This window comes from Mya arenaria, chromosome 11, assembly GCF_026914265.1.
Source record: "Mya arenaria isolate MELC-2E11 chromosome 11, ASM2691426v1".
In the NCBI taxonomy this organism is placed as follows: domain Eukaryota; kingdom Metazoa; phylum Mollusca; class Bivalvia; order Myida; family Myidae; genus Mya; species Mya arenaria.
The window spans coordinates 53472514-53498627 of record NC_069132.1 but is presented as its reverse complement, the minus strand read 5'-3'; the positions used below and the strand labels follow the sequence as shown (position 1 = coordinate 53498627).

General features: G+C 35.9%; 1 protein-coding gene across 1 annotated transcript; it reads right to left on the bottom strand.

Moving 5' to 3' along the window:
- Positions 1–20245: 20245 nt before the first annotated feature.
- LOC128209714 (uncharacterized) lies at positions 20246–25837 on the bottom strand. Its single transcript, XM_052913883.1, has 4 exons — positions 25227–25837; positions 24553–24711; positions 23898–23940; positions 20246–22653 (listed from the first exon to the last, which is right to left on the bottom strand). Exons 1-4 carry the CDS (start codon positions 25782–25784, stop codon positions 20363–20365), a joined length of 3051 nt encoding a protein of 1016 aa, XP_052769843.1. The 5' UTR covers positions 25785–25837; the 3' UTR covers positions 20246–20362.
- Between the last annotated feature and the right edge of the window lie 277 nt (positions 25838–26114).

The window sequence follows — 26114 nt, the reverse complement described above, 5'->3', positions numbered from 1 at the left end:
TAACAAGCATTTTATGATACTTAAGAAGTTTAAGATTATAAACCAACGTGCTGTTAAGCAAATTTATTTTATATGTATAGATATTGCTGTAGCTTGTACAAACATCCGCTGTGAAAATTGAAGAGAAACTCGATAGCTAAAATCACCTTTCTACAAACGCACATGTAATACTAGTATCGATCCAAGGGGTATCGGTCGCGGTCGTTGAAATACGGACTCTTACTATTCCATTCGGATCTCCTCGGCCATTTTATCGAAAACAACCTCGGATGTATGCCGGTACATCAGTTGAAGTAGTTCGTTTTTTTTAATAATATCATTAATTAAATGTAGTGTTTAAGAGTTGTATTTATTGATCTCAGTTTAAATTGATTGCCAGTGAAGGGTTTTATTGCAAACATAATTAAGATTCCCAAGAGTTAAGTCATAAAGTTTATCTGCTAAATAAGATTACTACGCGATCTACTTGCAGCGGACTTAAACGTACCACTTTTTGAGTATGTAAACCGTCCAAATACATCCGAGGTTGTTTTTGAAAAAAATGGCCGAGGAGCTCCGAATGTCACTATTCTTGATTTCCGCCGCAAAAAGTAGGCCGTCCCTTCTCAACCTGAGCTAAGCTTTGTCTTTGATGTCCTCCTCTAGCCTGGTCACATATTGTAACATTGACCGTATTGCTGGACGGTTTAATTTTGCCTACAAAAATATCGATGTTAACATATCCACACTGCTTTGTTGTAACATAACGATGTTTATAAGGACATTATAAAACATTTTAATTTATTTCATTAATAACACCATCACTTGAACAGAACATTAATACAAAGAAAACTAAGAGCCGAACAATCCGAACACAGGTACGTACAAACACACGATGCAAAATAAACGAAAACAAAATAAAATAAAATGCAAATATGAAGTCATTGGTCGTAGAAAGGACCTTTGTTCAAATGTATAACACAATGTCCATATATGTCCATGTATGTAAAAATACAGAGAAAGTTCAATCCAGGGTGTGCAACTTTGATGTAAAATCACAGTAAACTGCTTTCGCTTGTGTAGACCACGTGACAATTGCGGATGAGTGATGACCATGTTCCAGTGGAAACTCCTCTTGCAATGTGGACAGTACATGTACTTGCAAACGCCTGAAAGTGGCTGAGGTACGAATTTATAACAAAAATAATTACTTTAAGCACAAATGATAATATCAAACCTAATGAAAAACACATAAAAGTAAAACCGGTTTTTAATCTAAGGTGGAAACTGTGTACCTTTGGCACTCAAGCATTCCGAAACCTTGTATCTGTTGGATGAAAATCCTAATCGATCATGGAAGAAACGGCTTTCTGAATGAATGATATGTCGTGAGAACTCTAGTCCATCCCTTCTCATTTGCTTAAGAGCAAGTTTCTTTACTTGTTCCTCAAGAGCTTTGAGCGGCTCGAAACACCGCTCCAGTGATGGGTGTAAAGTTCCTTTTCTCTCGTGTTTAGTTGGTGAAAGGTCTTCAAACAAGAATATCGGTAAAATGTGAATGTTGAAGATATTTCATAGTCGAAACTCGCTATATCGAATCCTGATATCTCGAAGTTCTGGTTATGACGAACTTTAATTCGAATACTTTTGTTGTTGTTTTTTGTTTTGTAAGTCATGCTTTGTATGTCGTTTAGTTTTCGTTGAGTTTCGACTGTATTATCGAATATAACAGAAGACCTACATTAAAACGTGAAATTAATGGAAAAATACGAAATAACTGCTAAACTTATATAAATAGTAAACTATGTGGTACTGCAGTTAGTAAGTTGCAATGCATTGTACACATCGATGCCAAGTTTATGTCAGTTTTCGACAATTTTCTTTGTTTTTTTCGCTATTTTATCATACGGAGTACAGTCCCTTTAATATATGAAACATCGAAAATAATGCGATACGTCTGTAATTGTTGCTCAGACATTTATATAATTGTAAACAACTCCTTCGATGCTTATTTGACATTTCAGAGAAGCGCAATAATGTAGGGTTTTGAAATATGTGTTACTAGTAACGGCGGTGCTGCTTATAGGTGTGTGAACGATTATTGATACGAGTTTGTACGAAATGATACTCTATTATTTTATATCGGTAGGGTAAATTACGTAAGGAGTGATATATGAGAACGAGTTTTCCCAAACACTTAAAGATGCTCTATTACTCCTAAATAAGATTTAACACATTTAATACAATTGTTTTTATATAACAAAAGGATTAACAAATGTCGAAAACAATGGTTCTATTACACGTTAATAATATTGTTAATAGTAATTAATATTTTCCATAAATGCGTTATCTAGTAAGTAGTTGAGGGTGTATCACTCAAAATTTATGTTTGTTTTACATGTGAATGTATTGATTTTGAAGAGTGTCACTTTAAAATAATATTAAAAATAATTTAGTTATAAAATAATAATAATAAAACTGGTATGTTGTTTAACTACTAGTAATCATAATCCAGGTCCATCTGCACCGGAGATCAATGATTAGAAATGATTCAAATTATCTAAGCGTAATGTAAGAAAATTGCGATTGTTTTTTTTTCTTTTCAAGGAGCAGTCGTGTCGCACACGATGTCGAGTTTCTTCCCCGACTATTTACGAAAACACGACACTAGTTCAAATTAAAGATGAGAGTTACGAACTGGTCGCGTTTTGTAGCAAACGTCACATATAAACATTCATTTGACCGGGGTATAAAGTACGATCTCAAGAACCTTCTCTTGAGTGTGCAATAACGGTCTTAATAGAAAATGCCTGACCTGAATGATCGGCGAAGAACCCAGCATATCCATGCAGACGACACAGATATCCTCCTTGTTCTGTTCCCCATCACCGCGGCAATCGGAACCCAGGCAGGGCGGACACTCGGCCTCATACCTGTACCCACAACACATGTGGCCGCAGTCTAACTACTCCTTGCAAACTTTAACGATGTCAACTATAGGGTGCTTCTTATAATCTGTGTAAAACAAGTGAATGTTTACAAATATTGGCGAATCGGTTACAGCTCGTTTAATATATAATATAAAGTAGAAAACGAGAGAGTGTATATTTCATGAGAACTAGTAAGAATTATTTTGCAGACTAGTAACTTAGTATACTTAGTAAACTGTAATATAAATAATGAGAATGCTATTAAAGGTATCCAGTTCAATTTTAATCCATATTATGTGGTAAATATATATACGTTAAATTTTGTGTAACCATTTCAGGTGTTCATAAGGTGAGCAAAGACATACCTCGCGTTTTAAACCCGTAAACTGTCAAGCCGAATGTAAAGTGGAGGTATTAGAGTCCCCAATTGCGGCTGAAACTTCTGGAAAAAATAGTGTCAACACAATCTTCCAATTGCATTATCCACACTAACCACTATATGTTTATGCACCAGTCATTTGCAGCCACGCCCCCCCCCCCCCCAGGTCCGGGGATATACCGGGGATGGCCGGGGAAATGAGCCGTGTTTTTACCTTCCCGGTGGCCCCGCAGTGCCAGGTAAATGCGGTGGTTTTGTCTTCGCGACAAATATAGCGGGGACATGGGCATTCCCTAGGGTCCCTGGGGTGCGGGGCATTTGGCGGGGATTTTACCAGCAGTTCGTCCCGCAGGGCGGGGATTTTACCCGGGCTTGGCTGTACCTAAAGTCAAAGTCCCCGCTATTCCCCGGATCTGGGGGCCGTGGTTACAATTAACTGGTGCATTATTGATTCAGATTAAGCAAGATAGTTGTATTAAGTTTACATTGTTGTCAAAGAACATACCAAGTGTAACAAAGACAGCCACTTTTCTATTATTAATTGAATATGTATTTGATCAAAATGAACAGAATTTAGAACGCATTAAATGTCATTACTATTTTACTAAACCAAATACGCAACAGAACAATCAGACTCAATGTCCATTTCACTGAACAAGGTAATCTCCTGTAACAGTCGAACCCCGCTGTCCAGAATTCGCTTGGCTTGAATTCCTCGATGGCTCGAACTGAATTTTAAAACCGATTTATTTATACAGAACGTCAGAATTCCCGCTTGGCTCGAATTTCCGAGGCTCGAGGTATGTTCGCTGGTCCCTGGGAGTTCGAGCATATAAGGCATAAATATTCCACTGGAGTTGTACCTGATCTCCTTATTTACGGATAACGTCCTCCTGCGACTAGTTAGTGATATTTGATACTGGTTCTGTGTTTTCTCTGAGCTTCAAAATACCGTAAACATTGTGTGTAGGTATCTGAGATAAAGTCCGGTGGGTATATAATGAACCCCCTCCCCTGCGTCGGTAATGCAATGGATACCGCCTTTCTTTTGTGTGCTTCGTGTAGGCATTTCAGGGTCGTCCGCAATATTACCAGTATAAACAATTGATTCAAAACCTATGTCAGATGCCTTGGTTCGAAAGACAATCTATGGAATCCTTCAAAATGGGTGCTTGTATAAAACAGAAAAGATATATTACGATTTGAAAAAAGCGTTTTTGATCTATAATCAATATACTAAAAACTAATTTGTAATATGTTTACAAATGGTGACATTGACGATTTCAATAATAGTTAAAGCTCTTTTACAAGTTTGGTGATTACATAAAAACTACTTTGAAACGTTAGATTGTGTCTCTCTTCATATACATATTGAAGTAATGTATCACATAATGTTCCAATATAAATATATTGAACCTTGCCATTTGTGGCCACGTAGCCATCAATTGATTTTTATGTATCATTAAAGTTCAATTAGTTATACGTATTCTAGCACACCGGATAGGTATTCCCGGTGAATTCAGCCGTGCTGGAAAATTCCATCTGGCATCCCCCCTCATGCCAGATGAGTCACGCGCTGTGACGTAATACTTTTCATTTCTTTTATTTTACTCTCTTTGTAACCATAATTATGAGATTTCAACAGATGAGTTCCATAAACATTAACTTTACAAAAATATACCTTCAAAACAAAACAAAATAACCCTTAAAAGACGTGATACTGAAGGAACTTCTTGACGTATGCAGTGAATAAAAATTAGTGCGCATCATGACGTCAGTAAACATCAACGCACGCGCTTTTTGGTGAAAATACAAAAATGCACTTTTCTATGTATTTTTTCACAAAAAATGTAATCTAAGGTGTGCTAGAAAAAAAATCAATCATGTGTTTCCGTTCCAGAAAGAAAAATCCGACCCTCGGGCACGCTGCGTGGCCGGTAATTCGACAAGCCTCGTTACCTGGCAACGCAGGTGCCCTCGGGTCGGATATTTCTATCCGGAACGGAAACACATGACAGATATTATTAATAATGCATTCAAATAAGAAATAACACTGCATCAACCTTTATTGTGACCCCTTAAGCAAGGGCGCCAGTTGCGTTGACATGACCCACTCTATGGTCATATCCCCTCCTTGAAAAATTAGTCAAAACAACTTTCAAGACAAAAGTTATTTGGAACATGATCATCTATCACAAAACTCTGCATTTAGTTTAAACATTATACATTTTACAACGGTTGTGAAGAAAGCTATGATAGCTTATACTAAGTCACTCTCGTTGGCACGATGTTGCGCGAGAGTGTGGTCTTGTGTTGTGGGGGAAACCGGAGTACCCGGAGAAAACCCACTTGTCCGGCTTGGTAACCACTAACCAAACTCACATGCGCCCAGGCCGGGAATCGAACCTGGGTCGCATTGGTGAGAAGCGAGTGATCTAACCACTGAGACAGAGAATCAAGCATGCTTATACCATCTTGGACCATTGTCGTCTTTTCAGGTTTATAGGTTATTTCTAAAACAGGCTGAACATGCTGGACCCACATGATCTTCTTTTCGTTTGTTAACATTTTCGACGCATTGTTTTTAGTCAACATTTTACTCATATACCGGATATGCTCACTTTGTCGAATAAAAAGTGATAAGGTTCAACCATTTTCTTTTCTTTTAAAAAACCTAACTTTTTTAACGTTGATTAATCTTTAGCACACAAGTAAAACTTTCTCCTCATATATGAAGTTGGGGGTTGTGAAGCACTCGAAATCATTGTTATCTCGAGCCTAAATTTGTCAATTGACTATAAAAAATATGGAAAATGATTAAGTGGTGTCCGACCTTTAAAACCTCAACAGTTAAAATAATAAATTGATATGTTGGTGTTTTAAAAAAATGGCGTTGTTATGAAAAGCTCTCTTTCGTTTATAGAATCATTAATATAATATAAGTGTTTGGTGCCGTGAGAGATCCAGGATTTAACGTTAGAGTGGGTGCTCTTAAGGGGTCTGTAAACATGTAAAGTGAAACACATCTTCGATATCCGAAGAATTACAGCATTGACAATACCTTTGTGTTCTAGGTGTGGTATTGCTGGCATATCTACCAGTTTGAATACTAAGTGGATGTACAGATATACGAAATCCACTTAAGTAAAATGTTTAACCTCTTGTTATTTTTTTTTTAAATAGATGGGCAAAGTTATCAATGCTGTATGAATATCCATTTGTTTCACATAATTCAATAACGAAGTGAGTGGATTAGCAGACCGATAGTTATTTGTGTTAACAACAAGAAACTTATGCAACATCATAATGATATTTCGTTTGTCGGATTTATCGCAACTGTTTTCCAGTTTTTAAGCGATCGCTCATTTTGTTCAGCCAACAAATGCTATTTCATATCCCCGACAAGTTCTTGAAGATAGAAACAGTAAAAAAATGAATACTTCGCTAGCTAATTGTTTGAACCCTCAAAATTAAAATTGCTTACAATTATCATTCTTTTTGGTTATCATTTATTTTTCACATGTAGTTCATATCAACACAAACATGGTCATTTATATTCTTAATTGAGATATATCATATGTAACCATACTTAATAATTATAATAATATAAGAAGATATGGTATTTCATTAGCCAAATTATGTTTTTAAACGAAATTGAAAAATTGCAAAATCTTTTTTTATTTGACCCACTTGTTTCAATTTCTATTTGACAACATCAAAAGACTCCATACCACGTGATAACTTACGTCATAAATGCTACGTCGGTGGGCAACATTTGCTCCGAATGATGACTTAAAGCAAAAAAAACTTTTTATTTTTCTTTACCTTTATAATAAAACAAAAGTCAATATATGTCGCTGAAAGAGCCACGCATTCGTGTTATTATCGTATTTTAATCAGGTGATTAGTTTCCACAAACACTTGGACAAACTTTTTTCCAAAATAATGTTTTGACAGTGCTCCATCAGGCGGCGGTTTTGTGAAAAGTTTTTTTGAAGTTTTATATGAAACTAAACTCTCAATTAAACTCTAGTATGAGACTGAATGATGGGCTATGTAGGCTGCGTTGACTACGCCATGTCTGATTTAATTTGGTGAATAATTAGTAAAGTTCTCTTGGTTTAAAGTCTTCATTGAAACAAAATATTGCCTTCCGACGTTATATTTATCACGTAATATATCACGTACTATAGACACACTGGTTAGTCAGGGGTGTAACTGGATCAAAGTCCATGTGCAGGGAAAGAGGTAGGGGGTGAATTTGTCTGAAAGGATGTAAATCTTCTGCTAGCCTGTTGAATCATAACAAGGTTTATTTTTGAATTATCGACTACTTGGCATGTCCATTGTATAATTGTATAATTGATATTCAATGCAGTTTTATGGATACCGTGTGGTGGCAAAACAATGTCGCATTTCTATTGTTTTAATTCCAAGTCTTATAGAGACTGTGTTCGGTTGTCCGTATTTTAAATACATCAAGCCACATTGACGGTCTTTTATGAACGACCTTGAACTGTGCCTCTTAACAGAGTTTATTTTTGAAATAACGACAACTGGGCTTGTCTCTGTAGTTTTCATTGCATGATTAAAAAACAACGAACCTTTTAAAGACATAGCACTTTTGAATTATATGTTAATATTAAATATGTTTTTCCTTCAAACCAAATTGTGCATTGTGGTGATCCCTTAATTAACCTCAGTTTCTGTGTCTGCTATTTTTAAGGCACTTCTTGGAAAGTGTGCAAACCACAATTGCGACGAAGGAAGTATATGCACACTGAACACACGCTACATTTGTGTTAAAAGTAACTATGAATGTTTATGTTGATTGATTTTGATATGTCATTATACGGAAATCAACCATCCTAAACTGTTTAGCAAACAATGAAGTAACGTAAAGCAGAAGTAATTCATTTTTTCAGTTAAACCAATAAAATCGTTTCAGATAACCCCAACCAAGAGACTTTTCTAGAATGTTCTATTCAATGCACCCATTTTTCGTAGACGTTCTTCAAACGACAGCTCAGGGTCGTTTTCATCCTAAAGTGTTCGAAGGGTTTGGAGACAGTCAGTTCATGGGCCCTATTCATAGTAACGTTTTCTAAGGGTTTAAAAACGGTGGCTGAGGGGCCCTATTCATAGTAACGTTTTCTAAGGGTTTAAAAACGGTGGCTGAGGGGCCCTATTCATAGTAACGTTTTCTAAGGGTTTAAAAACGGTGGCTGAGGGGCCCTATTCATAGTAACGTTTTCTAAGGGTTTAAAAACGGTAGCTGAGGGGCCCTATTCATAGTAACGTTTTCTAAGGGTTTAAAAACGGTAGCTGAGGGGCCCTATTCATAGTAACGTTTTCTAAGGGTTTAAAAACGGTAGCTGAGGGGCCCTATTCATAGTAACGTTTTCTAAGGGTTTAAAAACGGTAGCTGAGGGGCCCTATTCATAGTAACGTTTTCTAAGGGTTTAAAAACGGTAGCTGAGGGGCCCTATTCATAGTAACGTTTTCTAAGGGTTTAAAAACGGTAGCTGAGGGGCCCTATTCATAGTAACGTTTTCTAAGGGTTTAAAAACGGTAGCTGAGGGGCCCTATTCATCGTAACGTTTTATATGCGTTTATAAACAGTAGCTTACAGGCCCTATTCATCGGAACGTTTTCCGTGGGTTTATAAACGGTAGCTAAGCTAAGGGTTCATATTAGTCATTACATTTCCGAAGGGACAAAAATCAATAGCTCATGTGACGTATTTATCGTAATATTTCATAAGGACTGTCAACCCGTAGCTCATAGGCCATAATTAGTTATATGTATCCGATGGGCCTAAAAACGGTTGCTCATGGACCAATTTTGTTACAACGTTTCTGTTTGGGCTAGAAATGGCAGCTCATGGGCCATAATTATTACTGCGTGTCCGATGGGTCTAAAAACGGTAGCTCATGGGCCAACTTACAATTGTATATCAGATTCACAACTAGGAGCTATCAAAGGCGGTTCGATTTGTAATGAGACAACGAACATTGGTGGAAGCAGCATTATGCTTTCGTCGCCGGTTGCTATGACAACATGACTTTTTGCTGGTGGCATTTTGTCGCTACTTCCGGTCGCATCAAGATCACAACGAAATTTTTCGCATTAGAAATATCCGAAAGATGTGATTCTCATTACCTTCAGGTAAATGTTATGGATTGTGTTATGCTGAATATAAAAATTATTAGTTCGTTACTTTATCATCAACCAATTATTTGACTGTCAATGACTGTCAATGACCTACTTATTAGCTTTTAATGTTAAACGAGCGGAATCGTTAAATTTTTTAAAACACTTACAATCAATACACTTACCTGTTTTTGTTCATGATATATGTACCAGCAAACCGAATTACTACTGACCGAGGAATTCTGTTTAAATGTAGCGTGATCATTTGCAGTGCCGTCACAAGATAATTTTGATAGTTCTGGGCAAATCACACCGATTCAGAGCTGTTTTCCCATATATTGACAGTATGCATACCACGTGATAAATTAAGTCATAAAGGCAAAAGTTTGCTTAAAAAAACAAACAACTTTTCGTTTTCTTCACCATATTTAAGGAAAATGAATCAAAGGGCATGCCGCTTAAAGAGTCCCACCTTTGTTTTATTACCGGAGTTCGATTAGGTGATTAGTTTCCTCAATACTTCGACAGACCTGTTTCCAAAATATGGTTTAACAGTGATCATCAGGCGGCGGTTTTATTAAAAGGTTTGTCGAAGTGTTTTAAGATACTTAACTTAATATTTATGCGAAAAGCTACAGAAACAAGCTTAGAAAAAGTTTAAACATAAACCCGGTTTACTGGCACTGGTTAAACGCCAAAGACAATGAACATAAAAACAAAAGATCACTAACAAGAAACATGGAAGAACAGCACAAAACTCCACAAACAGCACAGTGCATTCATACTTAACTCTCAATCATTTTTGGTAAAAAAAACGAAGGCTGGGCCCTGAAAGCGGCGTAGAATGCGCTATGTTTCATTTAAAATGGTGAAGAAATAGTTTGTTTTTTTGTTTGTTTAAAGATTCATTCAAAGCAAAATATTACCTTCCGACGTAGCATTTATGACGCAACTGGTCACGTGGTATACACACATTGTATTAATATGTGGGTCGTTAAACGTTTTACTATTTCTTGTTTAAATCGGACTATTCACTATAGAATATAAAGGATATTTATTTAAATTTTCAGAAACCTACAAAACATGCAAAAGTTAATTGCAATAGCTTTAGGTTTTCTGTATCATAAATAAGCGCTTATTAGCATGTTTATTACAGACAAACGACGGCTAATGGGAACCAGTTTTCTGTGGAACATCAAGAGAGCCGGAGATGACTTCCGCAAGCAATTTTATGGCTGTGTTCTTCAAATCTGACAGTTCGACACTGATAAGGGGTTTACATTTACAGTCGAAAACATTATTTTTTAACTTTCCAAAAGACGGTTAAGAAACGACAACAACTGGAACTATCTTGCCTTTCAGCTGTTTCGTGTCACTGGATCACTGCATATTGTAACATTGGAATGTGCAATTTGTTATATTAAATAACTTACCATTGTATTGTGTCGTGTTGCTTTTACCTTTTCACTGTTATTTGGCACAAATAGGGTAATAGCTACTAACGTCCATACTAAGTCGTCTTTAGGATTTTACTTTGTTGTTCTTTTCTTAACAAATACTAGAAGTAATTACAAAATATATGCAATCCAAGATATAAGCATCAAATATATTGTATAACAGCGATAACGCTAAAGGTTACTGGACTGTGGTAAAATCACCTCCGAGCTCAGACAAATTTCAAGTGCCCATAAAATACATTTCAAAAATCAGCTCCCTTGTGCGGCCCGGTCATGCATAATATTTTAACCAGTAGAAAATAACATGCCTCAAAATACCTGACAATTCAGCTCAAACTTATTACGTAGGATTTCAAATAATTTTCTAATAAAACATATAACATGGTGCTAAATAGATACAAAGAAACAAAAAAAACAGTAAGCTTAAGTCAATATGGCTTCGACTGACACGTTCTTTGTTGACTGTAATGATGTAGAATCAGAGAATCATGTTATTCTTCATTGATTTAAAAGTATTATGCTGCAAAGTAAAAAAATATGCGAGAAGCATTCCATGATTTTGAATCATATTTGTCTTGGAAAAAAATATTTCTTAGCACAGACATATTTAATTCAAATTGCGATATAGTATATTTTAACATTCTGGCGCTTTATATTATTTTCTACAGTGAATATATGTTTGATACTATGTTCACTGTCAATCAGATTGGGGTTGATACTTGATATCTCAGGTATTTTTACTTGAGCACATTCAGCTAGAGGACTTTTGGAATGTGTTATTCACGGTTATATACAGTCTAACAATAAAACTGTGGTTCGTTGGCTCGAACTCGTTTGATTCGAATACCCTTATGGCTCGACCTGGATATTAAGGACCCATTTTTTTTATACTGAAAGTAAGAATTTCCGCTTGGCTCGTATTATCCGAGGTTCGTGGTATTTTCGCCGGTCCCCAGGCGTTCGAGCCAACGGGGTTCGAATGTAGATACAAGTTCATTTTATTTTCTTATTTAAACTCTGTTATATGATCACGTTTCGATAAACGAACATACATTTTTATTTGTATTTTTGATGAAAAGAAATATCAGCAATGTATTGTGATAATTGTTTTAGTCTCTCATAATTCCTTTAGATTGGCTATATACATGTACAAGCTGATTTATGCATGTATATTTATATAGTGTATGTATGCATATTAACGAGACTCTAATAAACTATAAAACTATCCATAATAACATCGTTATCAATAAGTGATGGGTTAACTGCCTTGGAACGCTCTATGAATATTGGAATTAACTAGCGGATTTAACCTGTTGACGTGTTATCAAAGGCACACTTGTCCCAACATCGTTCGTTTACATGTTATCAAAGACACACATTTGTCCCAACGTCCATTATTTACGTGTAATCAAAGACACATGTGTCCCAACGTCCATTATTAACGTGTAATCAAAGACACATGTGTCCCAACGTCCATTATTAACGTGTAATCAAAGACACATGTGTCCCAACGTCCATTATTAACGTGTAATCAAAGACACATGTGTCCCAACGTCCATTATTTACGTGTAATCAAAGACACATTTGTCCCAACGTCCATTATTTACGTGTAATCAAAGACACATTTGTCCCAACATCCATTATTTACGTGTAATCAAAGACACATTTGTCCCAACATCCATTATTTACGTGTAATCAAAGACACATTTGTCCCAACATCCATTATTTACGTGTAATCAAAGACACATTTGTCCCAACATCCATTATTTACGTGTTATCAAAGGCACATTTGTCCCAACATCCATTATTTACGTGTTATCAAAGGCACATTTGTCCCAACATCCATTATTTACGTGTAATCAAAGACACATTTGTCCCAACATCCATTATTTACTTGTAATCAAAGACACATTTGTCCCAACGTCCATTATTTACGTGTAATCAAAGACACATGTGTCCCAACGTCCATTATTAACGTGTAATCAAAGACACATTTGTCCCAACGTCCATTATTAACGTGTAATCAAAGACACATGTGTCCCAACGTCCATTATTAACGTGTAATCAAAGGCACATTTGTCCCAACGTCCATTATTAACGTGTAATCAAAGACACATGTGTCCCAACGTCCATTATTAACGTGTAATCAAAGACACATGTGTCCCAACGTCCATTATTAACGTGTAATCAAAGACACATTTGTCCCAACGTCCATTATTAACGTGTAATCAAGGACACATTTGTCCCAACGTCCATTATTTACGTGTAATCAAAGACACATTTGTCCCAACGTCCATTATTAACGTGTAATAACAGACACATTTGTCCCAACGTCCATTATTAACGTGTAATCAAAGACACATTTGTCCCAACGTCCATTATTAACGTGTAATCAAAGACACATTTGTCCCAACGTCCATTATTTACGTATTATCAAAGACACATTTGTCCCAACATCCATTATTTACGTGTAATCAAAGACACATTTGTCCCAACGTCCATTATTAACGTGTAATAACAGACACATGTGTCCCAACGTCCATTATTAACGTGTAATCAAAGACACATGTGTCCCAACGTCCATTATTAACGTGTAATAACAGACACATGTGTCCCAACGTCCATTATTAACGTGTAATCAAAGACACATGTGTCCCAACGTCCATTATTAACGTGTAATAACAGACACATTTGTCCCAACGTCCATTATTTACGTGTTATCAAAGGCACATTTGTCCCAACATCCATTATTTACGTGTTATCAAAGGCACATTTGTCCCAACATCCATTATTTACGTGTAATCAAAGACACATTTGTCCCAACGTCCATTATTTACGTGTAATCAAAGACACATTTGTCCCAACATCCATTATTTACGTGTAATCAAAGACACATTTGTCCCAACGTTCATTATTTACGTGTAATCAAAGACACATTTGTCCCAACATCCATTATTTACGTGTAATCAAAGACACATTTGTCCCAACGTCAATTATTTACGTGTAATCAAAGACACATTTGTCCCAACGTCCATCATTTACGTGTTTTCAAAGGCACATTTGTCCCAACGTCGATGTTAAAATGTTATCAAAGACACAATTGTCCCAACGTCCATGTTTACGTGTTATCAAAGACACATTTGTTCTTTGTCGTTTACCCAGTGCCATTAAACCGGGTTTATGTTTAAACTTTTTGCTGCTGAGCTTGTTTCTATTGTTGTCGCATAAATATTGAGTGAAAACTACGATCTCGTTTGTTTACTCGGTGATTTCAACTCGCGCACTAAAAATACACCAGATTACATTACTGCGGACTAATCCGTTTTGGAACTATAAAATCTACCGCAAGTGTACGAAGAATATGTGAACGAAACGTTTAAGTTCGACTCGTCTGATACGATTTCTAGAACAAGAATAAGCTGTGATAAAACTGCAAATAACTATGGTAGTCGATCAATGCGTTCTTGCAATTGAATAACATATATATTTTAAACGGCATGACAATTGGTTATGAATACGGACTTTTTACATGCAAAGGCGAGAGTGTTGCTGATTATTTCATTTGTAGCTCATCACTTTTCAACTTCATAAATCGTATGGAAATACTCTAGTTTTGTCCTCTTTTTCATATGCACATATTCCAGTAACATTAAACATTGTCTTTTCGTCTGAGGAGGAATATAGACAAACCAATGATATACCAATCATAAAATTATGGGATAGTAAAAAAGCTGAAGACTTCATAAGAATAAATCTAAAAAGTATTAAAGAAATTGACGAAAAATTGCAATCCATGTTAATAAATAAAGATCCGTCTCAAGCAAAAAAATGATGAAATTGCATCCGATAGCTCTAATCATTTTGTCGAAACTTTTATTTCAAGCTTTGGATACCGTAAAGCGATAACTGTAAATAAGAAATTCCCCGTCTGGTTTGGTCGCGATTGCCGCAAAGCCAGAAAAAGTTTCAATGAAAATGTCCTCCCATTTGTGTTTGCAAATCCCGTATTTCGCAAACTCTTTAATAACGATGCAATCGAATACTGGTCTATAGTTTAGTTAGAAGGCTTCATTTAGGTATGATTTTTGTGTTTTTTGTTTGCGAAATGTTTTCGAAGTTTGTCATATTGACCCGCTTATTATAGACCCCAGCGTGGTTTTTGTAGATAAATACTCGGTTTTTCACCCTCCCGCGGGATTTTTCTCCAGCGGGGATTCAATAATACAAGATATAAGCTTTTTGAGCACAAAACAACTTCTTATAACAAAAGGAGCATTATGCATCGACACCGGAAGTGAAGTAATGCGAAACAAATACTGCTTTTCAATACTGGGTTTTCCTCATGCGGTATAAATTCCCAGATTTTACCGATAATGCACAATCCATAAAAATGCCCACGTCTTGGCTATTATATTAATGTAATGATGTTAATTATCACTTGATTATGGATTTTGAAATGCATTTCTTTCATTTAAAAATACCAGAAATTTAATTGGTATTTTACGGGAGAAAAAACCCGCAAAAAAACAGTTTTGACAGTTTTTGATATAAAACGCGATTTTGCACTTCGTTTAAAGTAAATCAAAATGTTTTTTGATTCGCTTTATATAATACCCATGTTAATTATGTAAATTATTTTATTAAAAGTAATTTCGAAACTTATGAAATAGTGTTATGTAACCTTTGTGGTTTTTTTTTTCAATAATCTTCCTCTTTCTAACCGACTTTAAAATTACTGCTTAAAAGAACATTATCAGTAATGAGTTGTAATGAATTGTAACGCAGTCATGTTAATATTGCGTAAAATTGTATCAGTACTTGAATGAGACTTAAAACCGGTTTAACACAAACATACAGAAATCATTACGTTCTGGTCAAACATTTCGAATGTGTCAGACGAATTATTTTTGGTTTCATCGAAGAGAATCAAAATCACCAAGCTTTACAGAATGATGATTGGCATGAGTTTTGCAAAATGGATATCCCAAACACCCATGAGTAAGTCATATATTTTATCCATTGACATTTTTGTGTGGCTTTTTGAATATGGACAATTAAGAAGTAGGAAGACTCGTTAGTACTGTACGTTCAAAACGATATTCTTCTGATCCCCACTAGCGGATTTTAGGGGAGGGGGATGTCACCAGACCCCTGCGCTCGTCCCCCTAAAATCGTCCAAGTTTACTTTTATTTTAATATTGTAGATGGAGTAATAAGATACAGTCAAAATTCACCATTTTAGACTAGAAATTTAAAAAAAAATGCCCCATGCCAACACTTTCAATCAAATCAATTTAGGTTCTGAGGGAGGGGCGCAGGTAATAAGCTTTCAAAGTTATGCCTCCTCTTATGTGAATATCTGGACCGCGGATCATCTGCTAATCCCTAAACGTCTAAACGGGATTGTAAAGAAACTGGTTATGAAAAGTATTGAGACTGTGATTGAATTTAGCGAAGTATTTGTTGCTTGTCATAGATTATATATTTTTTATGATATTTTTTACTATTTGTAATTGCAAAAGCACTTTGCACAAAATAAGCATTGATGATAAAATCGGAGACACACAACAAATCCTTCTCCCAGATTAAATCCATTAAATAACAGGTATTACCATTTTCATCATATTCAGTAAGTTTCTTATGACACAGACAACCGTTTTGCCTATGTGATCTGCAGCTGAGCGCATGATTGTAATGGCGTGTTTAGCTAAATGTATGTGCATGTTTTTTACAGATTTACTGATTGGACTTTCCGGTAACAAAGTTATGCTTGTTAGATGTAATGTCCGTCCCTCAGAATAACTGTCCCCATGGTGTGTGGGTTTTTACTATGTAAATATCCCCATGACTAAAACTAAAGTATATGTCAATATACATGTCCTAATAACTATTAATGTATATTGTATGCATGTATGTCAATGTAATGTCCGTCCCTGAATAACTGTCCCCATGGGGTGTATCTCTGCATTGTACTTGTCCTTATAACTCTTACTATAGTATATGTCAATGTTATGTCCGTCCCTGAATAACTAGCTGTTCCCATGGCGTTGTGTCTTTGTAATGTTCATTATAGAATTACTATATAAATAGTCAGTGTAATGTCCGTCTCTGAATAACTGTCGCTTTGTTGTCATTCTTTGTAATGTACATTTTAAAATAACCATTTAAACTATATTGAATGTCAATGTAATGCCCGTCCCTGAATAACTGTTCCCATGGTGTGATTCTTTATAAAGTACATGTAAGAAGATCTATTACTGAGGGGAGGGGGTGTCAATGTAATTTCCGTCCCTGAATAACTGTCACACTGATGTGTGTCTTTACAGTGTATATGTCAGAATAACTATTACTATAGTATATGTCAATGTATTATGATTGTTCCTGAATAACAACTGTTCCCATGGTGCGATTCTATGTAAAATAAATGTCAGGATAATTATAAGTAAATTGTATGTCAGTGTTATGAACATCCCTAAATAAGCCTCCCCATGGCGTATGTCTTTGCAATTTTCATGTCAGAATAACAAGTACTATAGGGTATGTCCAGGTAATGTCTGTACCTGAATAACTCTCCCCATGGCGTTTGTCTTTACAATGTTCATATCAGAATAACTAGTACTATAGTGATGTCAATGTAATGTCCGTGTTTCTTTTTTTAGTAATAGTGACCTTGACCTTGACAAAGCAAACTTCTTCGAAAGTTCTCTATAAACCTTTCCTATGTACTAAGTTTGTGAGCAATATGTCAACCTTACATATTTTTGTCTGTTCAGCGTAAGCGAATTTGAAGTGCCATCAACCGTCTTGGCTAACAACACGGTGCAAAGATCCGATAAGTTTTTAAATGTGTTAACCAGAAGGTAGAAGTTACTCAGAGAACTTGGAAATATACCAAAAAAGTCTTAAGGATTAATACTGCCAAAGAACTCAATGGCCCGTGCCCGTTCAAAGTCATATCAGATTTTATAGCACTGTATCCGCAGGTGAAAAGTCCGTTTTTCTGCCACAGTTATGGTCCAGCTGTCACAGGTACACATTCCAACGCAGTATTACGTAAAGGCCTCATACTGACAATATTCGCATCTCAACATTTAAAGAGCCATAATTTTCTTACTGGCCGAGCAACCGACTTGCCTGGACAGGGCATAATAATAATAATAATAATAATAATAATAATAGTATCTTTATTTAGAGAAGGTATATACACATTATGACATAATTACAGGTTTAACCATAACAACATCATATTTACAATATAATATTTAATGTTTAATATTAAACAAACAAAAACAAAATGCATTTGGTAAATCATAAAACATCTGCATCGCACTTATACATTCGTATACAAGAACTATTGATGTTTTGAATATAATTATTCTATACAAATCATGTTTAATTAACATAACAATTTAAGTTATTTCAATATACATCATGTACATGCCGACAAACACTCAATAAAACACAACAATTCATAAAACAACAGTTATTTCAATCTTTAAGATAATGAAAAGATGATATACCTTTTTTGTAACTAATGATACGCACATTTCAAGAGGTGCACTTTGTATTTATGCTTAAATGATTTTAATTTTTTGCATTTCGTATTTCATCCGGAATAGTATTCCAAACCTTCATACTGTAGTACGAAATAGAATCCATTAAATAGTTAGTTTGCGGTGTTTGAATCAAAACTAAATCTTGTTTTGAAGTTGATCTTAGAGAATAGCGTTCATTATTTGCAATTATTAGCAATTCAGACATATACTTCGGGGCCTTTCCATTAAGGATATTATAGACAAGGGTTGCACAGTGATACTTACATCTGTCTGCAAACGTTAAGTAAAATGCGATTGAGGCGTTCGAAGCAAAACGCTTATAAAACATATATTCCTTGATTTTTTAATGACTTTAATTTACATTTGCAGTTCATAGACGTTTGGATAATATTGTATCCCCTAATGGGCATGATGCCAGGCAACCAGATAACAAAATTATACATATTATTTATCATTATATATAATTAAGTTGCATTTGGGCTTGTCGAGACCTTGACCTTAGTCGAGCACGTCGGTGCTAATTATCACTTGGTAGGGGAATCCATAGTGGGCTATAAATAATATTTTGGGCTGTATACACTGAAACCAATTAATTTCGGATGGGTATAGATATAAATAACATTTATAATCCCGTTGCTTGAATAACAAAGTCTTAACAAGACTGCTGCATGTATATCCAAGACATCCTAGCACTTGGCGCCTTGGTGGCTCTATTATTGCTTTGCTTTGCCAGGAGATACGGATATGTATTGCGGATTTTGAATTAGCCTTTGACAATAGGATCATTTGCATGCGGACTGTAGTTGCTGGGTTATCACCCTTTGCTAAACAGTCTATTCCAGCACGGGTAGTTCATAGGACGCTATAGCATTAGCAAAATGTTATTACGTTTAATACAACGGGTCAGCCTTGCCTCTGTCGGCTTGCGTTGTTCGTTCCCACTGGGACTTCCAGCCGTGTGTCACTAGGACCTATTATGGGGTTCGTTCGTTTTCAAGGCCATATCAATCCAATCCTTTACTAAAGATTTGTTTAGTTGTACTAAAAGCAGTTGTTGTATGGCAATGTGATTATTGTCTATCATGTTCGATAAGTAGAAGTAGAATTAAGGAACTATCAATGTTGTTGATTTGTTGATTCAACGAAGTAGTAAAATGATTACTAAACACTCCAGGGCAGTACGACGTCGGGAAGCAATAACATCCCATTTGTCACGGACCTTTGGGGAGTTATCGTATAACAACAATAAAAAGTCACATTTTTACTGAAAATAAATAACTGTTGCAAAGAAAATACCAGGTTTAAATACAACGATGTTTAAAGTTGATATTTAAGCGATCAGTAAAACACCGTTGCGGTAATTAAAACAAAAACTTTGTCCTTGAAAAAAGTAAACAGGACAGGAGAAATATAGTGAAATTACCTTTAATTGGAAATTAAATATTCTGAATATTAAAGTAATCAGGTTACAGGTTTCATAGTTTATGTAATTACATATATATTTGAACAACGTCTAACAGTAATAACAAAAGGCTGTTTAATAGGCTTTCCGATGATTGATTTATTTTCATTAGTAAGATATAATTGATAGTTCACTGTATTTTGATATACTCAATGTGTTAAAACTCTGACCCGTTCTCCTTGATAAATGCATAGTCAGTCCCAAAATTGGACAACATTTGATTGACGTAAATTCCGGAATGGCTTGCCGTTATAAAAAAAATAGCGCGCTCAATATATTTAATACAAATTTTAAATATATTTTGGAATGAGTGTAATGCATTAAATCAAAACAGTTCACATTTTTATTAGTGGCTGCGTCAATAAAATACAGTTTTCGGTGCTCACTTAGTGAAATATTTTGCGATCTAACACAGACAGAAACTGGTTTCCTATATTCTTTTACAATCAACAATATGAAAATATTTTTCTTGTTCGAGTCGTCTGTTTAATTTCTTCGAAATCTGTAATTGGTTCCACAATGCACATGCTGAGCAAACACCTCACCGCCTGAGAGCAGTTCACCACCCTCTCCACCATCTCCCTCAAAGACTGCGCGGACACTGTCACACGGGTTAATATAACAATTGTGACAGAGGGCGGGAGGTGAAGTGGGTTATCACCGAGGGTTGTCTCCTCGATAGACAACGTTTCTAAATGATTCAGCTTGGGTAGTGTCTGACAAAATAAGCTTGTGTTTGTAAGATTGCATATGTCGAATCGTTTCAAATTTTCACAATACTGTTTTAACGACTGAAGAAGACTACATTCAACCTTTTCCGAAACATTATATACAGCCAATGAAACTAAACACTTCGTATTGATTAGGATGTTTGATATTTTAGACCCATCAATAACCAAATGTTGTAGACGGCTGCAAGCAGAAAGGTCATATTGTCCAGCACGTTGCCGTATTTCAATGGTTAGAGCGTCAGTTGAGTTGGTGAACACCTCCTGGAGTTCTTCCTCGCTGATCTCCTCTTGTCCCATGATTTGTATGTGTCTTATCTGAGACTTGTTCATCGATAGCAAGATCTTTAAGGTTGCAACATCTCTAGTTGAACCATCAATAGAAAAACTATGTAGAGACAGTTGAATATCCCGTACATTGTTGGCTTTGGCCTCTCTATAACCAGAACAAATTATTTCCTGTACTGCCAGATTAACATCGTGTGAAACCAAATCATAATCCCAGGCAGGGTGATTCAGTATACCAAGTGACAACATGGCAGACATATCTTTTGCAGCTTCACTGTTCAGGCCGCACATGTATATAAAGACCTTTGATGTGTCATGTGATGCCATTGAAAGGTTCTCCCAGTAGATTTTATCTGAAGTTAAAATCTCCTGAACTACTTCATAATATGGCTTCATTACTCGTTTAATCTCTTTAGTATGGTAGGCAATGTGAACTGCAGCAAGGAATTCCTGTACAGTTTTGTGGATAAACGAGAAACTAGATAGTTCTCTTATTAAAGATGGAGACTTTGTTTCTCGCATGCAACCCGAATTCAGAACGACCTGGAGCTCTTCTGGTGTCAAACAGTCAATATTTTGAAACACTAGGGATGATTTTCGTTCAGTTAAAAATAATGTTTCAAAGGCAAATTGAGCCAGCTTCAAAACGATATTGTAGTACCTTTGTACATGTCCAGTTTGCTCGAAACATCGTAGCAAAGGCTTGCTTTCGGATGAAACACGAAGCATAGGGCGCGCTTTATTCCCAAACATCATGTCCAGCATGTATGCATATATGTTACACATAGACAATGATTCAGGTACTCCCTCAAACCACAGACAAACTAGCAGCATTAGAATGATAGGTACAGAGATTAGATGATCTAATTTCTTTCTGGAAACAAAGAGAAAAAAATCATCATCTTTCATCTTTTCTGCCACTCTCTCATTTAGGCAAACCAACAATTTCTGAACCAATAACTTTGTACTAGCTACACCCTGTATTTCAAAGTATTTGCCTACTAGAGTGTCTTTCACGGGATACCTTGACATTCGCCATGGTCTGGATGTAATCAACACAGTTGCATCTTCACTGGTCGATAAATGAGGGATAGCTTTGTCTTTTTTCGAACATTTACACTCCGTTTTAGGGTGCAACCATTCATCCAATCCATCGGCTATGATCATACACTTTTGGTCTGTCAAAACACGAACCACAGTGTCGTAGCCAGCGGCTCTTTCATAATCTGCCTTGTAAATCATGTGGATCAGCTGCTCTTTAATCATTTCTGACAGCTCGCAGGTTTCACAGCTATTTCTTAGTTTAAGGTGGAACATAAACTCGATGCTTTTTAAAAAGTCTAATAGTTCACGTTCAACTTCGGGATCGTCAAATAGTGGCGTTTCCTCTTCACCTTGATCTGAACCCTTTTCCGGGTTGTCTTTATTCGGTACAGACAACTGTGAAGCCCACTTCAAAGTACACATAGCTGAAAATGATGATTTTCCCATCCCGGCCTCACCCACGACGAAAACAGTTTTGCCCAATCCCTCATCTTTAAAGAAATTTGTTTTGTACGAGGAAATAGGAAAATCGCCTCTAAGTCTTTTATGGTCTTTCTCCACGATCTTTGGAGGGACGTAAAATTTGTCCAGCTTCTCGTCCTTGTGCGACAGTAAGGGCGATATAGGCGCGCTGTTGAGCTGCTTCTGGTAGTACTTGACCAGTCGTTGGCGAAGATCTGTGAGAAGTATAAGTCTCAACATATTACAAATATCATTCATGTTTGTTATCGCGACATTTACACGTTCGAGTATGATACAAAAACTACAGTTGTATCTATAATTATCATTTTCTGAAACAAACGGAAATATATCAGGAATAATGAAAACATTTTATTGGAATTTAGTCATAATGTGGTAAGAGGATCCGGGAGGGGGTCTAGGTATACCTTTTATGTCAATTTGGGAGAAAAAAAGGTAAAATACACTCCAAATCAAGCATGTTGGACTTGGAATTCCCCCGCCTCCTAATTTTACGCATATATATATTTTGGTTCTGAGGTAGGGGCGAATGTCGTAATGGCATAGTGCCCCTAAGTTACACCCCCTCAAACACCAATTACTGGATCCGCCCCTGACTTTAGATTAAAGTATAGTGTTGTTAAATCAATTCAAATTGGTGTCGGTTTTTCGTGGTCTGCTTCACATTGCCGTAGAACGTATTGAGAGGAAACGTATGGTGAGTATTTCAGGTTACAACTGAAGCATAATGATGATATCTATCTATCATAATGATGTAAATGCCCTATTTAACCATACAAAAGTTACTTCCCTCAGTCATGCAAATCTTGGACTGTAAAAGTGGTATCAATAGTATGCTAACAAATGCAAATTTGCAGAGTGTTCGTTACTCGGTTGTTTTGAAAACTGTATACTAGTATGTAACCTAGTTTGTTGTAAAGTGTTGGCAAGGGGGTTTGCGGATCCTCCCCCATGAAATTTTATTATTTCTAGTCCGAAATGGTGCATTTTGGGCGTATTTTATTACTTTTCTTCCCTTTATATTGAAATAAAAGTAAACTTAGACAATTTTAGGTGAGGGGACGCCGGGTCCCCCCCCCCCTCCCTTCTGAATCCGTTAGTGCCAACCACAACGTTGCTTTATGCTTTTCATTGGATACAGATAGTAGACTCTGTCATTTCATCCTTTTTTTTCGGATTTTTATTATGAACGATTTATTTTATTTACCTAGAATAACGATTTTATTAGTATTACTTTTCTTCCATTAACTATTTGAAACGACGAAATACTCTTATGTAAATTCCTGAACACATTTTCTAGATATTGGCCATGATTTTTTTATAAAAATGGTCAGAACATGACAAACATACTAATACAATAAATGTAAATATGAAGTATATTTCCAATGTACATATGCTTCTCATTTTTGTTTATTATGTGCTTTTATTTTCAGCTAATTACCTTCTCTTTGTTCTGCTCTAGTTTCACGAACGTCTTTTTCAAGCTGTAATCCATTCAGATAATTGTTTCATGAATGTTTTAAACTTATTTGAAGAATAAAATCTAACTGTTGGTTGAACATAAATGAATTTATAATTAAATATACAGTTAAATCCCTCATTAAAGGTGCACAATATAAGCTGATGGCGAACAATGTTGATATTTTTAATTTTAATGCATTAACATGTTTGACGCATTTTAATAAAATGATCAAAACAAAATGATCAAAACAAAAAAGAATATTAATTGTGTACTGATATAAGCAATACGTAAATACTTCTTCAACTGTGAAATGTGTGGCCATATAGCTCTTTGCATAAAAGCAAATGATTAAAATAGAAAAATGAAATAAAATTAAAACACGATAATGACATAAAAATTCATAACAATGATTTTGCACCAACATATACATGTATGGCGCTATATCATAAATGTGTTGTTGTTTTTTCGAAAATTATCATAATTCTAAACATGTAAAAAAATCAGAACACGATCAGCTCTTTAATTAGTTTATTGCATTAGTTTTTTTCGGGAAGAAGTATAAAGAGTCAACCATTTTATAGAATATTTCTAGACCATATTTAGCTCCCATTATCAAAGAAACACAAACATTTACCTGTTTCAGTTTAATGACAGCTAGCTGGGCATGCTTGTCACTAGCCAGAACTTTAGAGTCTGTCAGAAGGGTGTTCAGAGTGGCGAAGTAGTCAGCTAGGTCTGTGTCTTTCACCTTGAGATCCGGGGAATGGCGAATTTTGCGGCCTACATCACGAGCCTATAATTGCAATATCTTTGAATACTATAATGAAATGATAGTACGATTATACTATCGTTATATCGTTAAAATATAATTGTAAATAATAATTTCACGATTTGTCACCTCGTCAATTTGTGAACCCTTGCAGCCGTAAAGTTGAAATCGTGAATTCTTAAAAAAAGTATTAATATTTTGTTCAATGCTGGTTATGTAGTACTACTTTAATTATATATTGCCACCACCGGTCTTTCGTGGGTCAGTCATGTCTGGCCATGCAAAGAATGCCTGATTTATGAAAAGCAAAGAACAATAGTCAGCAACCCAGAGTTATGTTTAAAAAAATACATTTTAAGGAGCAATGATTATAGGCAATATACAGGATGAAAGTATTTCACATAGCCAACATGCAGTTGACATAGTTAAAGAAATATATCATAAACATAATTTTATAGTGAATCAATTACAATAGAGTGACAATTATGCTAATGCTTATGTTAATACAATGGCAGAAACATATTGTATGTGTAGATTACCTCAGTTAAGGCATTGGGCTGGTTGTCAATAGTGAACGACATACTCGCTTGGAACTCATTGCAGTTGATCATAACGTTTATGATACCATTGAAGTCTGTATCGTCGTACGAAGTCACATCGTGATAGCCGTCAGGTGGCATAAAGCATTTGGCTACCTCCCAATGGTTCGTACACCATTGGTCGGCCTTGGAATTCTTCCAAGAGGGTCTAGCGTATTTATGAACTTTAATTATTTCATCTCGAAAGTCATCGCATATATTTGAGGGGCATGGCCGGTATATATTCGATGGATTGTTGTGGTACTTGCAGTTTCGAGGATTTGAGCACAGTCCTTTTGTAGGACACGGTAAGATATTATCTGTCCGACAAAGGCTGCAGGTTGTTCCAGCAGTGAGTTTTTTAGCCTGGATGACTGACGAGTGAATGTTTTGCTGGACGTTACAGGAGCCGTTTTCAACAAGGCCTCGCAGACCGGCCTTGGTGATCTTGAGGGCGCGAGAACCAGTGAGCCAGTTAAGGTCCTCAGGCTCGTTTATGGTGTTTTCGTTCGAAGCCATTTGCGTTCCGGGCCGCGCGTCGACACGCTAGTGCCTTAAATATAACTCCAAACTGTGTGGTTTTCCAGGCATTGCGGGTTCTACCTGAAAAAATACACGAAACATTACAAAAAAAGAGTGTTTCGATTCAACAGTGTAATTGAAATATGGTAATGAAGTTATACAACATCATATGTAAACAATAGGTCTCCTTTGATATGTAAACTGTCGCAACGCTAGAGTATTAGAATAATTAAAAAAAATAAAGTCACAGTAAACTTAGGTGTAAATGGGAAAACACGAACTGAATTATTACAACAATTATCATATCATGTATTTTGACATGTGGAA

Excerpts from the sequence above, each read along its gene's own strand:
- LOC128209714 (XM_052913883.1), bottom strand. The coding sequence starts at position 25,784 with ATGGCTTCGAACGAAAACACCATAAACGAGCCTGAGGACCTTAACTGG. Across the intron at positions 24,712-25,226 it reads AGCCCAATGCCTTAACTGAG|GCTCGTGATGTAGGCCGCAA; the intron begins GTAATCTACACA and ends TTGCAATTATAG. Across the intron at positions 23,941-24,552 it reads CTGTCATTAAACTGAAACAG|CTTGAAAAAGACGTTCGTGA; the intron begins GTAAATGTTTGT and ends AATGGATTACAG.